This window comes from Trichomycterus rosablanca, chromosome 13 (genome assembly GCF_030014385.1).
Source record: "Trichomycterus rosablanca isolate fTriRos1 chromosome 13, fTriRos1.hap1, whole genome shotgun sequence".
In the NCBI taxonomy this organism is placed as follows: domain Eukaryota; kingdom Metazoa; phylum Chordata; class Actinopteri; order Siluriformes; family Trichomycteridae; genus Trichomycterus; species Trichomycterus rosablanca.
In genome coordinates, this window is record NC_086000.1 from 5,945,422 (window position 1) to 5,957,947 (window position 12,526).

At 40.2% G+C, this 12,526-nt stretch overlaps 1 protein-coding gene across 1 annotated transcript in view; it reads left to right on the forward strand.

The window, feature by feature from the left end:
- The window catches only part of adam12b (ADAM metallopeptidase domain 12b), a 154,132-nt gene extending 148,196 nt beyond the window's left edge, over nucleotides 1-5,936 (forward strand). The window contains exons 22-23 of the mRNA XM_063007899.1: nucleotides 5,213-5,388; nucleotides 5,469-5,936. Of these exons, the coding sequence (XP_062863969.1) occupies nucleotides 5,213-5,388; nucleotides 5,469-5,508 (216 nt within the window). The 3' untranslated portion in view covers nucleotides 5,509-5,936. The remainder of the gene's footprint in view (nucleotides 1-5,212; nucleotides 5,389-5,468) is intronic.
- The last annotated feature ends 6,590 nt before the right edge of the window (nucleotides 5,937-12,526 follow it).

Genomic DNA, 12,526 nt, shown 5'->3' on the forward strand with positions numbered 1-12,526 from the left:
TTTATACTTCAGTCTCCATTTATGCACCCACACATTGGGCCAGAATGCTATGATGACTTTGGGTGGGAATGATTTAAAGGTTATTGAGAATACTTTGTAGACCTTGCTTTGTACAAAGAAGCATAATCAAGTTGGAACAGAGAAGAGCCTGTCCCAAACTGTTCATACAAATTTGGAAGCATATAAATGTTTTTATAAAATGGATTTTCTAGATCTGTTAGGAATTGGTGTGGCTAAAACACACAAATTCCATAACAATTAGGATATGTCCACATGTTTTTGGCGACATAGCTTATTAAACAGATATAGAGAGTCCATCTCTGGAATGGGGGCGAGCTAGTCATTAGACCCTGTACCTCCTAGCTGGACTTCTATGAGATTTGTTCTTCTACATTTATTATAGACACTAAAATATAGCTGATCCTGGTCTCTTAAGCCTTCTTGCTCCAAAATGGTTTTAAGTGTAAATAATGCAACTTCTTCAAGTTCTGGTATTATATAGCATTTCCTGTACAATCATTCCGCTTTAATAACAGTTAAAATAACACAATTTTGTTGTCAACCAATCTGAATTGCAAACAGGTGGTCATAGTTTTGATCTCTCATCTTGGACATGCTATCTCATGTTTTTGAACTGGTTTTACCCCCAGGCTCTATACTAATGCTCTGAGCTTAATTTAATACAGGCTTAAAACAGTGTGAGCACTTCAGAGTCCGGTTTAAAAGAAATGAGGAAACAAACTCAAACCATTCTACTGAAGCAGTGGCCAACGCCCAACACCATGGAGGCTGTGTTTGAAATAAAATTAAGCAAGTAGGCTGCAGATTTATGTCTCTGACTTCATTATTGTTCTAAAGATCTCAGTTATAATGTTTTATTATTTTTAGTCAGTAAGAGCTTCCCAGCAGGTTACAAACTTTGACAACGTGTTGGTCAGCATGGGAAGGTGTTAGTAGTGAATATTTCATTTCATTTTCATCAGCCACTTTATCCTGGTCAGGGGCATGGCAGGTTCCACCAGGAAACACTGTGCGCAAAGCAGGAACACCCAGGAAACGACTCCAATCCACACATCACAGGGCTTCATCCATCCCCCAACAAACCCCTCAGACACAGCCAATCATGTCTGTGTGGACGCCCTGCTAGCTGAGAAATCTAGGTTCCAATCGCAGAGGTGGTAGGCTAATATTACAAATGTATGTTTAATGAAACAGATAAGCGAATCAAATACCACCCATAAATTTTCTTCTTACAAAAATATGTTCTGTACATAAAATAGTAATAAAATGCTGCTCCATGCTCGTTTTATTGGGCAAGTTTGCATAATCTACAACAATTTTCATGCATTTAGTTGTAGTTTAATGTTTGAACTATTTATGTTATGATCTATGTTTTAACTTATGAAGGATGCAGTTAAGCAAACACAAAAATCATCTCACCAGCAGTTCAGATTAGAATATGAAAACCTTACCTAGATCTCTAAACTCGAACTAACTTTCCCAGCAGAACACACTAAAAGCTGCTAGGCCAGTAAAACAATTTAACTGGTTGCATAAGCTTAAAGCCATTTACGTAGAAAATAATACAACTATTAGTTTGACTTTGTGTCTGTGCTTCTTGGCTAATTCAGCATGTACTGCAAGAATTCCAAAATAGGTTCACGTCTCCGGGTTCTGCTCCAAATTGGCCTCACGGCTCAACACACGGCTGCACACGTTTCCAAAGCTCCAGTAATGCAATGATGACCTCACATACTCTGGGGATGAAGCTTGCTCACGCTGTGTTAACACAAATCACTTTCAGTCCGTGTATGGAGAGAAAGGCTTAAAAAGACCAAGTTTGTAATGTGGGGCAAATCCAAAAACATTTCTAACACACACACACACACATATTTTGTGTGTTGGCGAGACGTAAGGACACATTTCTGCCCTATTACTATAGGAAGCAGCTCTTATATTTGGAATTGTTCTCGAATTAATTAGAAGGGCATGAAAAAGAGACCAGATCCCTTCCACTATGCGTGAACAGAACAGGATGGTCACTAAACACAACAAGAAGATGCGTTCTATGTAATGTAACACAAAATGAGCTAAGTGCTGCATTACATCAAACACATATCAATGAGCATAAACACTAGATTATTTCGACGATTAACCCTTATTATTGCTCTGGCCATGGACACACTGCATCGTGGGATACCGCGCTCCCACAGCTGATGATGTAAGCAGGGGGAACGTCCATTGCCTCTCTATGATGGCGAGCCGGCCACTCCCTCCCTATCTGTCTGTCTGTCTGTCTGTCTATCTATCTATCTGATATATATACAGTGTATCACAAAAGTGAGTACACCCATCACATTTCTGCAGATATTTAAGTATATCTTTTCATGGGACAACACTGACAAAATGACACTTTGACACAATGAAAAGTAGTCTGTGTGCAGCTTATATAACAGCATAAATTTATTCTTCCCTCAAAATAACTCAATATACAGCCATTAATGTCTAAACCACCGGCAACAAAAGTGAGTACACCCCTAAGAGACTACACCCCTAAATGTCCAAATTGAGCACTGCTTGTCATTTTCCCTCCAAAATGTCATGTGATTTGTTAGTGTTACTAGGTCTCAGGTGTGCATAGGGAGCAGGTGTGTTCAATTTAGTAGTACAGCTCTCACACTCTCTCATACTGGTCACTGAAAGTTCCAACATGGCACCTCATGGCAAATAACTCTCTGAGGATCTTAAAAGACGAATTGTTGCGCTACATGAAGATGGCCAAGGCTACAAGAAGATTGCCAACACCCTGAAACTGAGCTGCAGCACAGTGGCCAAGATCATCCAGCGTTTTAAAAGAGCAGGGTCCACTCAGAACAGACCTCGCGTTGGTCGTCCAAAGAAGCTGAGTGCACGTGCTCAGCGTCACATCCAACTGCTGTCTTTGAAAGATAGGCGCAGGAGTGCTGTCAGCATTGCTGCAGAGATTGAAAAGGTGGGGGGTCAGCTTGTCAGTGCTCAGACCATACGCCGCACACTACATCAAATTGGTCTGCATGGCTGTCACCCCAGAAGGAAGCCTCTTCTGAAGTCTCTACACAAGAAAGCCCGCAAACAGTTTGCTGAAGACATGTCAACAAAGGACATGGATTACTGGAACCATGTCCTATGGTCTGATGAGACCAAGATTAATTTGTTTGGTTCAGATGGTCTCAAGCATGTGTGGCGGCAATCAGGTGAGGAGTACAAAGATAAGTGTGTCATGCCTACAGTCAAGCATGGTGGTGGGAATGCCATGGTCTGGGGCTGCATGAGTGCAGCAGGTGTTGGGGAGTTACATTTCATTGAGGGACACATGAACTCCAATATGTACTGTGAAATACTGAAGCAGAGCATGATCCCCTCCCTCCGGAAACTGAGTCGCAGGGCAGTGTTACAGCATGATAATGACCCCAAACACACCTCTAAGACGACCACTGTTTTATTGAAGAGGCTGAGGGTAAAGGTGATGGACTGGCCAAGCATGTCTCCAGACCTAAACCCAATAGAACATCTTTGGGGCATCCTCAAGCGGAAGGTGGAGGAGCGCAAAGTCTCGAATATCCGCCAGCTCCGTGATGTCGTCATGGAGGAGTGGAAAAGCATTCCAGTGGCAACCTGTGAAGCTCTGGTAAACTCCATGCCCAGGAGAGTTAAGGAAGTTCTGGGAAATAATGGTGGCCACACAAAATATTGACACTTCAAGAACTTTCACTAAGGGGTGTACTCACTTTTGTTGCCGGTGGTTTAGACATTAATGGCTGTATATTGAGTTATTTTGAGGGAAGAATAAATTTACACTCTTATATAAGCTGCACACAGACTACTTTTCATTGTGTCAAAGTGTCATTTTGTCAGTGTTGTCCCATGAAAAGATATACTTAAATATCTGCAGAAATGTGAGGGGTGTACTCACTTTTGTGATACACTGTATATATATATACAGTATCTAACTCCTTTTAGGGTGTTCCAACCAAGATCCAGATGGTAGGGTGGGCCCCCTTTTGCAGCCCCATACGGGACCAACTTGTGATGCTCTGTGTATTCTGACATCTTTCTATCAGAACCAGCATTAACTTCTTCAGCAGTTTGAGCTACAGTAGCTCGTCTGTAGGATCGCCTTCACTCCCCACGTGCACCATGGCCACCAATGACCCTGTCACTGGTTTACCACTGTTCCTTCCTTGGACCACTGCAGACCGGGAACACCCCACAAGAGCTGCAGTTTTGGAAATGCTCTGACCCAGTCGTCTAGCCATCAGACTTTGGCCCTTATCAAACTCAAAAATTCTTACGCTTGCTCATTTTTCCTGCTCCTAACATCAACTTAGAGGATAAAATGTTCACTTGCTGCCTAATGCCGTGATGAAGAGATAATCAGTGTTATTCACTTCACCTGTCAGTGGTCACAATGTTATGCCTGGTCGGTGTATGTACATATACAGTATATATATGTACTTTACTGTATGGATCTGTGCTCTTGATAAATATCCTGTGAGGTCAAAGAGGTGGTTTCACACAAAGAGCTATCACAACCCCACACATGGGAGACTAGAACTGTGGGTTGCAACAAAGTTTTCTACAGTTTTGTTTTTCACATCACAAAATGGATCAACCTAGCACAGCACTGAGTTGGTTACAGGGCTGACAAGTGATTAGGAGGCTCAATCAGTCTATTTGAACCCACAGAGCACGAATGAGTAGTCCAAGAAACGTATAACACTACGTATACTAACTCGGACGCCACGCAGATCACAAAGCCTGCTGTATCCACTGTAAAGGACAGGGTGGGCATCGAGAAGTCTACTAATGGCTCTATTAGTGGCTTGTTTGCTACAGTGACACAAATTCGAGGGCATTGTACAAAGCTGAAGCATCTGTGCAGCCATATGTTTCAAAGCAATGACGGCAAAGTGACATGGGATGTCTTTTACTAATAACCATGCATTTGTACGTCATTACTTTTAGAAAATCAATGCTCTAATATAAAAATGTTCCCAGAGATGATGGGCACAAAACTCAGAGGAACTCGGTAAGAGAGTGCTGCTGTGATAAACAGCAACATAGCACCATCTAGTGGATAAGGCTAGTATAAAATACCTTTTACACTCGAACCCATGACTTTGAGGCAATAAATCCCCCCTTATCTAATATAATTTTGTTTTGTTGTGTACAGGACCACGAAAAGCCCAGTCCTCCCCAGAAGCCACTGCCTGCAGACCCCCCAAACAGAAGTTACAGAATGGCACCCAGCACATTAGCAACTGGAGTGCACACACCAAGGACTGGGGCACCGTCCATTCCAATACCAACTGTACCCCAGCCTCCACCTAGTATACCACAGCCAGCAAGGTCAGTATATATGTGCCCAAAATTCTAAATACCTTTTCAAGTTTCTAAAATTAATTAGTAATTTCTGCTTTATAATTTAGGCCAACACCAAGACAACCACATTTTCTGTATGAACGCTGATGTGAAATCCCAGTGAAATAAGGAAGATCACCAGCGTATGAACACTTTTATTTGCACTATACAAATTCTAGTGGACCCACTGCACACCCTTGTGGAACTCCTAAGTGTCTCTGAGTCTCAGAAAGAGAGAAACAGCTAACACCTTGGTGCTGTCTCTCAGAAAAGGTGCTCAGCGTCCTCACTCAGGTACTCTAGAACTAAGATGTATATTTATTGTCAGAAAAACACGATGCACTGTGCTCAACGCTTTTTGTATGGTAGTGTTGGACTGATTTTTACTACCATGTTTGTGCTCCTCTTTTTTGTCTACACTATGAACACTTTAAATGTATTAGGAGCACAACATGGGACATTGCTATAAATAAAACTGTAAATGGGTGCTGTAATGATAGTAGTAGACCTTTATAGAAGCTACAGCAAAAAGAAGAGAATATGAATGCAGTTTGACTTGGACATTTAGATGATCTAAAGTCTCTTTAGATCAGAGTTTTTCAAACTTTTTTTCAAGTGATTCTATGATTTTTACCGCAACACAAGCAATGCATCAAAACTTAATATACTTATTTCATAAAAATGGTGGCAATCTGGTCCCACTGTGGTTTACAAGATGTAACGTAAGGCCTCTACAAGGGGTGTTTATGTACAAGGTCATTTTGTGTTTGTGTGCCTGTTAAAAATTCAGTTTTTAATTATTATTATTTTTCTCTGTGAAAAACCTTCTTTAGATCAGGAATCTTAAAAATATAAGGAAAACAAAATGAACCAAAATGAGTTAAACAAATGTGTTTTCAAAATATAAAAAAAAAAAAACTGTGGAGTAATTACAAACCCCTTCTCCTAATGCGTTGAGACATTTAAGTGCTGTAAAAATCAGTAAAAATTGGTAATAAGAAGAATCAGTGATGTTATTTTTAATTTTCTGTGATATTGACTTTCTGTAATTTGATTTACAATTTTTTCACTGATCAACTTCTTTGTACACATGTAGAATGCGATGCCTGCAACACACTCCAAAAAGTTGGGGCAGAGGCACGTTTAGCACTGTGTCCCATCATCTTTTTATGTTTTGGGAACTGAGGACACTACCTGTTGCAGTTTTGTAAGTGGAATTTAACTGCATTCTTACTGATACAAGATTTTAGTGGCTCAACAGTTTGTGGTCACTGTTGTCTCTTCATGATACCCCATACATTTTAAATAGGAGGCTGATCTGGACTGCAGGCAGGCCAGTCAAGCACATACACTCTGTGTCTATAAAGCCGTGCTGTTGATTTGCATGCAGAATGAAATCTAGCATTGTTTGCTGAAGAAATCATGGACTACTTGGGAAAATATGTCGTCTTGATGGCAGCATGTGTCTCTCCTAAATGCCAATATACGTCTCCACATCAATGGTACCTTCAAACATATTCAAGTCACCCCCATACCATGGCAGATGCTGGGTTTTTCATCTTTTGCTGATAACAGTCTGGATGGGTTTTTTTTGGCTTTGGTACGGAGAACTTCATGTCTACAAGTTGAACTGTGAACTCATCTGACCACATCACACATTTCCACTGTCTTTTAGTCCATCTGAGATGAGCTTGGGCCCGAAGAACTCGGCAGTGTATCTGCATAGAATTGATATATGGCTTTCTCTTTGTGTAATAGAGTTTCTGGTTGCATTTTCTTGATGCAGTGGCGGACTGTGTTAACAAAATTTTTTGAAATACTCCCAAGCCCATGTGTCTATATTATCACAGTAGCATGATGGTTTCTCACACAGTGCCTCCTAAGGGCTTGAAGGTCACACATATTCATCAATGGTTTCCGGCTCTATGCTACACATACTTATCGCTAAGATATCGCTGGATTTCCTAATTCTTTTTATAAAATTATGTACTGTAGATTTCAAAAGACTGCTTTAAGGAATGTTCTTTTTGAACTGATTGGCTATTCTCTCATGAAGTTTGGTACAAAGTGGTGAGCCACAACATATCATTGTTTGTACAGACTGAACCTTTGGTGGATCATTCTTTTATCTTCAATCACGATTTCCTCACCTGTTACCAATTCACATGCTTATTTTGTATCAACTTAATTTCTATCAACTTTTTACTCTTATTTTGCCCTGTCCCAACTTTTTTAAGTGTGTTGCAGGGATCAAATTCTACATGTGTATTTATTTACAAACTGCAATAAAGTTGATCAGTACAAACAATAATTTTTTTTACTTAAACAAATCACAGGTTTCTACTTTTTACTGTATTTTACTAAACATCCCCACTTTTCTGGAAATTTAGTGTATTTGGAGTTCTTATAAATGAAGTAAAGGAACCTGAAAAAATCAACCAACCAATCCTCAGATTATCCAAAACATCTGGACCACCCCTCTAAAATGTGCATGGCAATTCTTTGTTAAAAAAACAATTGTGCGTGTCACAGGCAGGGATTTATTAAATGTCGGGCTCATGGTAGTTACTTGTAGTACATTTGTTCAATACAGCAGATCTGGGCAGTACAGAATGAGTTTAAGACTGGAACTAATTGAATAAGAGCCAAAACGTTATAGCCAGATTGCTGGGTTAAAGTATCTGAAACAGCGAGGAAGCATTGGTGAATGTCCACCAATGGTGGTCTGAGTATGGGCAAGCCACGAACCTTGGACAGGTTTTTGGGCAGCTAAGACTTATTGATGCCAGATAACATAAAGGCTATGGCATTTGGTACAGACCAACAGAAGGTTGCTGCTGATGAGCATTGAACTCTTCTATGAATGGGGTGGCGTAGTCACAAGCCAGTCAAAACATCCATGCTAACTCATCTACAGTGGGCATACTAGAACTAAACATCAGATCAATGAGAGAAGTCACAACTCATCTGATAAATCTTGTTTTCCATAACATCATGTGAACTGCTGAGTACTGCATTGTTTACCTGCACCAGGATGCACTGTAGGATGACCCACCTCACAACAAACGGAAGTTAAACAAGCCTTTCTGGTACCAGATACCACAGGACTCCTTCAGATATCTTTTGAATTCCTTGTTTTGCCAGGTCAGAGAGGTTTTGACAGCATGTTAGGCGGGTGTAAATCTGGTCACTATAGACTGGATGACACCATACGACAAACTTTCAATATCTTAATAAGATTTTTTTAAATCTTGGTGAAAGTCTGCCATGTTCGTCATGTGGCTGCACTTGCTCCCAGATTGGTGCTAGTCAGATTAGTGGAAAATACACGGCAGTAATGTGGTTGGTTTTTTGCAGCTACAATTTTGTTTCTCCATGGCGTGCACACATTTGTCTCCAGCATTGGCTATTAAAAATACATACTGCATTAAAATATTCAACCAATTTTTAACAGTCGAAACACGTTATGATTTAAAATAAACTGTTGTAACAATATTTGTATTTATCCTGCACAAGGTTATTAGAGTTCGAAGGGCGGTTTTATGAAGCTTTTTTATGTGATCAAATTTTAAATTGTACTTTAAGTTAACAGGGTTAAACATGCACACTATGATGTGTCTTGTTTGAATACATGGACCACATAAATTCATACTGCTCTAGTTTAAATGTTAAACAAGAGGGCCCAGGGATAGTTCTGCATCTGCAAGAACTGGATATTAACTTAATTTGCAGGATGCTTAACCAGGATAGAACAATAGTGTGGCTAAAAAGCCACAAACAAACGCTAATGTGAAAATAAAGAAGTGCCCAAAATAAGAGAAACAAAGTAACAAATAAAAGACAAAAATATCTGCAGCCTGCAACAGAGGCAATAGACAGAAAAGGGACAGCACAGAAATAAAAACTGGCTGTCACAATATGGCAAGCTGCTCAGAGCATCTGAGACAAACCAAGTTCTCAGAAAAAGCCGAAAGTAAAACCCAGAACAAGCTTGGGGCGGCAGTGCGCTAGGGGGAAACCCACCCGACCAGCTGGCGCAACAGTGGAGCTGGCAAGTGTGTAAGGAAGTGCTAAATAGAAAAGCTTCCACCTGGAGCAAATTGACGTTTAACAAGGTTTAAGTGACTGACAGTTAGAAGGAACTGACATGTCGATTATCTGCTCCCCCTGTCGGCCAAATTTAAATGACCGGGACAAGGCAAAAGGACATGATTCCATAACCAAGATTAGACATCGATCTCCATGACATGTGGGTCTGCTACCCGCTTTTAGTTTAAAATATTGATTTTGATGGTTTGAGTTAATTTAACAATTTGAGTTATTAACAGATACACATCGACCAGACTAAATTATTATGACCACTGACAGGTGAAGGGAATAACCCTGATTATCTCTTCATCACGGCACCTGTTAGTGGGTGGGATATATCAGGCAGCAAGAACATTTTATCCTCAAAGTTGATGTTAGAAGCAGGAAAAATGGGCGAAGAATTTGGCATAAGAATTTGATCGAGTTTGACACGGGCCAAATTGTGATGGCTAGACGACTGGGTCAGAGCATCTCCAAAACTGCAGCTCTTGTGGGGTGTTCCCGGTCTGCAGTGGTCAGTATCTTTTAAAAGTGGTCCAAGGTAGGAACAGTGGTACACCGACGACGGGGTCATGTACGGCCAAGACTCATTGATGCACGTGAGGAGCGATGGCTGGCCCATGTGGTCTGATCCAACACATGAGCTCAAATTGCTGAAGAAGTTAATGCTTAAGAAAGGTGTCAGAATACACAGTGCATCACAGTTGCAGGGCTGTTTTGGCAGCAAAAGGGGGACCAACACAATATTAGGAAGATGGTCATAATGTTATGCCTGATCGATGTATATGGACATCACATAGTAATGGGGAAGAGCTTAGCTCAAAAATAAACAAAAGTTTACAAAAGTTTCTTTCCACATGTTGCTTGCAGTTGAAGAAAAGATACTTACTAGAGCTTTAATTGGAACAGGAGAGGAACGTGTGGTTCACTGTTCTGTAAGGTTTCACTAAACTATACTGTTACAAAGAAAACAGGCACATATTACAGTCACTGACTTCTTTATTGTTTACACCTCTGTTCATTCTTCCATTTCAGTAATTCTCGCTGACGTGTTATATGTTTAAGTGTAATGATAAACCTGTTCTGTACTGAAATGCTTCTACTGTTTTTTCATTTTTGTAATGTATTGTTTGTATTTTACATTTTGTGAGTTCATGGCATTCTGTCTGTGGATTGTATAATGGAAACCACTGTCAGATTGTATAATGGAAACCACTTTTTTGCCATGTAGATAGTAATTTAGTTGATTCTGTCATATCATTGTTTTGTGTAAAACAAATCAACTGTTATACAAGTTATTTCAAGTTGTGTTTAAAATTCAAATTCAGCTAAAAAATAGAAATAAATAATAATTTACTTTGTATCCCTGCCTTTTTCCACTCCCTTTTTGCATCATCCAATGACTCCTAAGTTTTATTTAAATCTGGTGTCTACAGACCTTAATTTGCCTGCAGTTTTATATGTAAAGAACTATCTCACATTTGAAAAAGACAGTATGTGGACTTCTTATATATAAGAACAGAGGACTGACAAATAAAGTTCCAGGGAGGTCATTACCGGGTTCGGGCTCCTGCAGCTTCCCAAATTTGTCTCCTGGGCGCACCCGTAAATTAGGATCCTAGAAAAACAAGCTTGCTGGGGAGAGAGGAGATTTGAGACTCCCACTGTCTGGACATAGAGTCTGGCTTAGTGTTCTTCAATCTGGGCCGATAAGAGGGAACAAAATCAAATTGAGCAAAGAACACGGCCTGGCGGACATCAAGATGTTCGGCATCCTGCATGTATGTCAAGTTCTTATAATAGTACAGACCAGGAACAAATGTTTGACTCCTTCTAACCAATGCGTTCTCTGCTCAAGAGCATGCTTAACTGCAAGCAGTCCCTGTTCCTTGTTGTTTTTCAGTGTGTGTTATGCATTGAGGACAATATGCACAGGGGTGTTGTTTGTTATTGGAAATGGACTTCTGGTCAGGCAGTTTAAGCCCTGCGCCTAAGGTGTGCTATGTGTTCGTCAAGATTCTTAGTATTGATAATGAGATATGCACTCCAATGGCATGCAAAGTGCCCAACCCCAATGTACATCTTTGGAATAAACTGGAATGTCGAATGCAAGCCAGACATTCTCATCCAACATCAGTACCAGACCTCACAAATGATCTTTTGACTGAAAGGGCTAAAATCTTGTGCAAAGCCTTCCCAGAGGAGTGGAGGCAGTTTAAAGTTACCATTCGAGCTTGCAGAGACACCGGTGGCATATATGTGTGATCATATGCTCCACAGCATACAATCTTTCTGCACAAGTCTCCAGCTCAGATCAGTACTGAAATGACTTTTTCAAGCACCACTTGCTCAGGAGACAGACTGCCTTCACATGCTACAACTGTAAATGTACACATAACTGCAGTTATGACTTGTTTTGATTTTCATGCTATTCAGTATTCATACATGTGACATGCCAGCTGATGAGTTCTCTGCTAATCTAATTGAAGTAATAGCTAATTTACATTTATGCCATTTAGCACACACTTTTATCCTACAGTGGAAGCAATTAAGGTTTAAGGGCCTGGCTCAGGGGTCCAACAGTGGCAACTTGGCAGTTGTGGGGTTTGACTTTTTTTACACACTTTAAGTACACATAAGTCTAGTGGCAGTGGTAGCTTAGTGGGTTAGGTACCGAACTGCTGATCAAAACTGGTTAATCACTCATGGCACCCACTGAGATTCTGCGGTAGGTCTGCTATACTAAACTTTGCAGACTTTATATGTTTAATAGATGTAGAGTAGCTTGTCTGTGTACCGATGCTATGAAAACGACGCAATCAGACTGAGCTATGAGCTGAGCTTGTTATATTTTACTTGCTGTGTTTATGTAAGATTTGCTAATGTACTTTTTGGTGATAATTCTTAACAATAATTGAGATAGATAGATAGATAGATAGATAGATAGATAGATAGATAGATAGATAGATAGATAGATAGATAGATAGATAGATAGACAGACAGACAGACAGACAGACAGACAGACAGACAGACAGAT